Raw genomic sequence first — 2,461 nt, forward strand, 5'->3', positions numbered from 1 at the left:
AATTTGAAGAAAAACTCGACATAATGTTTAAATGTATTGTCGCTACCGGAAAATTTACTTTCAACCCAAGTGAAAGTACCTTTTCAGGGATGCCAGATGAATTTACCCCTGAACCATTGACACCTGATGAAGATGTGCGTAGCATTAATCAGAGGGAGACGGGGGAGTCTAGCACAATCAAGAGGCCGAAGGTTGCTAAGAAAAATAAAGAGAAAGAACATGTTATGAATACCTCCTTCGATCGGTTGATTGAAGCATTTGCCGCTCCACCTATCTCTGATGCAAGCATAGTAGACTGTTTGAGGCTTTTGGGGACTATTCCTGAAGTTGTTGCAGATAGAAGATTTCACGCACAGTGTGTAAAAAAACTTGAGGATTCAACTAGAATGAAAATATTCATGGCGCTTGAGCCTGAAATGCGGCTTGAATATTTGCGGGTTTTGTTTGAGGAATGATATTATTTATGGATTCATTATGTATCAGTACTGATTGAACTTCTACTTGTGTTGTTCTTTTTTTTAATATATGTTTGTTATTCTATATGTGTCATTGTACATGTCTAATCTTTCTATATGTAGCAAATGAGAATTTTTATTATTGAATATTAATGTTGATGTTGTTAATCATTTAGGATGGACCCGCAACGTCAACGTCGTAGGAGAATGGCATTTGCTACAGCCGTTGCGATATTGCTGTTGGACTATTACCAGCGTAGAACTACTCGCATTCCCCGTATGACATCCACCTTTGTTGGAGATAGATGGGTTAGTGAAATGCTTTCGGGACATCCAATAAGATTCAGAAATATATTCAGAATGACGAGAACGATTTTTATGGATCTTCTAAACGAGTTATGTCTAAATCACGGCCTTCATGGTTCTTCTAGAACCCTGTCTCGGGAGGTGTTGGCAATAACACTGTACATTCTGGCACAGAATGAGTCAATTCGAGGAGCTATGGAAAGATTTCAACATTCATCTGAAACAATTAGTCGCTATTTCTCAAAAGGAATACAGGCACTTATTAGCTTAGCTGCTCAAATAATTAAACCAGAGGATCCATCATTTGCTACTACTCCAGAACAAATTGCCAACGATCCTCGATATATGCCATATTTCAAGGTAATTATTAGTGGTTTTAATTTGATACATGATATACTTTAATAATATTATTACGCTCTTGTTTTTCAACTAAACAGAACTGTATTGGTGCAATTGACGGTACACACGTTGATGCCCGAATACCTAACAACGAGAAGGTAGCATACATCGGTCGTAGTGGTTCAACAACGCAAAATGTCATGGCCGTATGCGACTTCAACATGTGTTTTACTTTTGTGGTTGCGGGCTGGGAAGGAAGTGCACACGACAGTCGTATTTTCTCCTTTGCCACGAGGAATAGATCGCAGTGTTTCCCTCACCCCCCAGCAGGTTAGTTTTGTTTAGTAATTTGAATATGTGGGATTGTGCAATTTTTTATTAACATTGTTTCTCGTACCAGGAAAATATTATCTGGTTGATGCAGGATATCCTATGCAACGGGGATACCTGAAGCCCTACTCGGACACGAGATATCATCTTCCTGATTTTGAGCGAGCTAGTGGCACGGTTCGTGGCAGAAAGGAAATGTTTAATAAACGCCACTCATCTTTACGCGGGGTAATTGAAAGAACATTTGGAGTTTGGAAGAAGAAGTGGGTCATCTTACGTGATATGCCGTCGTATCCTTTCCAAAAGCAGGTGTACATTGTGGTTGCAACAATGGCACTACATAACTTCATCCGAAGACATTCCTCGCAATCAGATACAGACTTCAGTATGGCTGACAATGATGAACTCAATATTTTAGAGCAACCAACAGGACATGTGGGGGGGCATTCATTACCTGAGGAGGACATAGAATCTAATGATTTTGAAGATCAAGATGCTGATAGTTTGGCTGATATGATTGCTTTAAGGGAGTCTATCACAGATGCTATTTGTGGCTATTGATCAACCAAGTTTTCTTTTCATAAGATTTTAGGTTTATATTCATACCCATTTAATTATGTTTTTTTTTTTAAATACCTTAAGCTGACATTTCATTCTTTTGTTATTTTCACAGTTATACCAACATGACCTCCAGAATATCAAGTACAGACAGAGGGATTTTGTGTTATTGTGGACTACCGTCTCCGTTGCTAACGTCACGTAAGGAGCATAGCTTTGGGAGGCAGTTCTATGGTTGTGCCAGGGGTGTTTCAGCCCGTTGTGGTTTCTTCAGGTGGGCCGATAGTCCATCATATTACACTGACAGTAGTCATGCCAGCAGTCATGTGAATCCGATGTTTTTTCCGGCTGACAGTGCAGATGAGGACAGGCGTAGCCAGAGTCTTAAGTTGAATATTTTAATATTTCTCCTTGTTGTTGTACTTGTATTTGTCCTTTTTTTAGTTCTCCTGGTACTCATTAAGGTGTGAGAA

General features: G+C 39.4%; 1 protein-coding gene across 3 annotated transcripts; it reads left to right on the forward strand.

The window, feature by feature from the left end:
* Positions 1–276: 276 nt before the first annotated feature.
* Positions 277–2,461, forward strand: LOC110031074 (putative nuclease HARBI1). Of its 3 annotated transcripts, none has more exons than XM_020734115.1 (4): positions 277–1,121; positions 1,199–1,430; positions 1,501–2,022; positions 2,104–2,461. In XM_020734115.1, the coding sequence occupies exons 1-3, from the start codon at positions 633–635 to the stop codon at positions 1,989–1,991; spliced, it is 1,212 nt and encodes a 403-aa protein (XP_020589774.1). In that variant the 5' UTR covers positions 277–632; the 3' UTR covers positions 1,992–2,022; positions 2,104–2,461. The 3 variants fall into 3 exon arrangements, with proteins under 3 accessions (XP_020589774.1, XP_020589775.1, XP_020589773.1); XM_020734116.1 differs by having other exon boundaries at positions 1,501–2,015; XM_020734114.1 differs by having other exon boundaries at positions 1,501–2,461.

This window comes from Phalaenopsis equestris, unplaced genomic scaffold (assembly GCF_001263595.1).
Source record: "Phalaenopsis equestris unplaced genomic scaffold, ASM126359v1 Scaffold000765, whole genome shotgun sequence".
NCBI classification, from domain to species: Eukaryota; Viridiplantae; Streptophyta; class Magnoliopsida; order Asparagales; family Orchidaceae; genus Phalaenopsis; species Phalaenopsis equestris.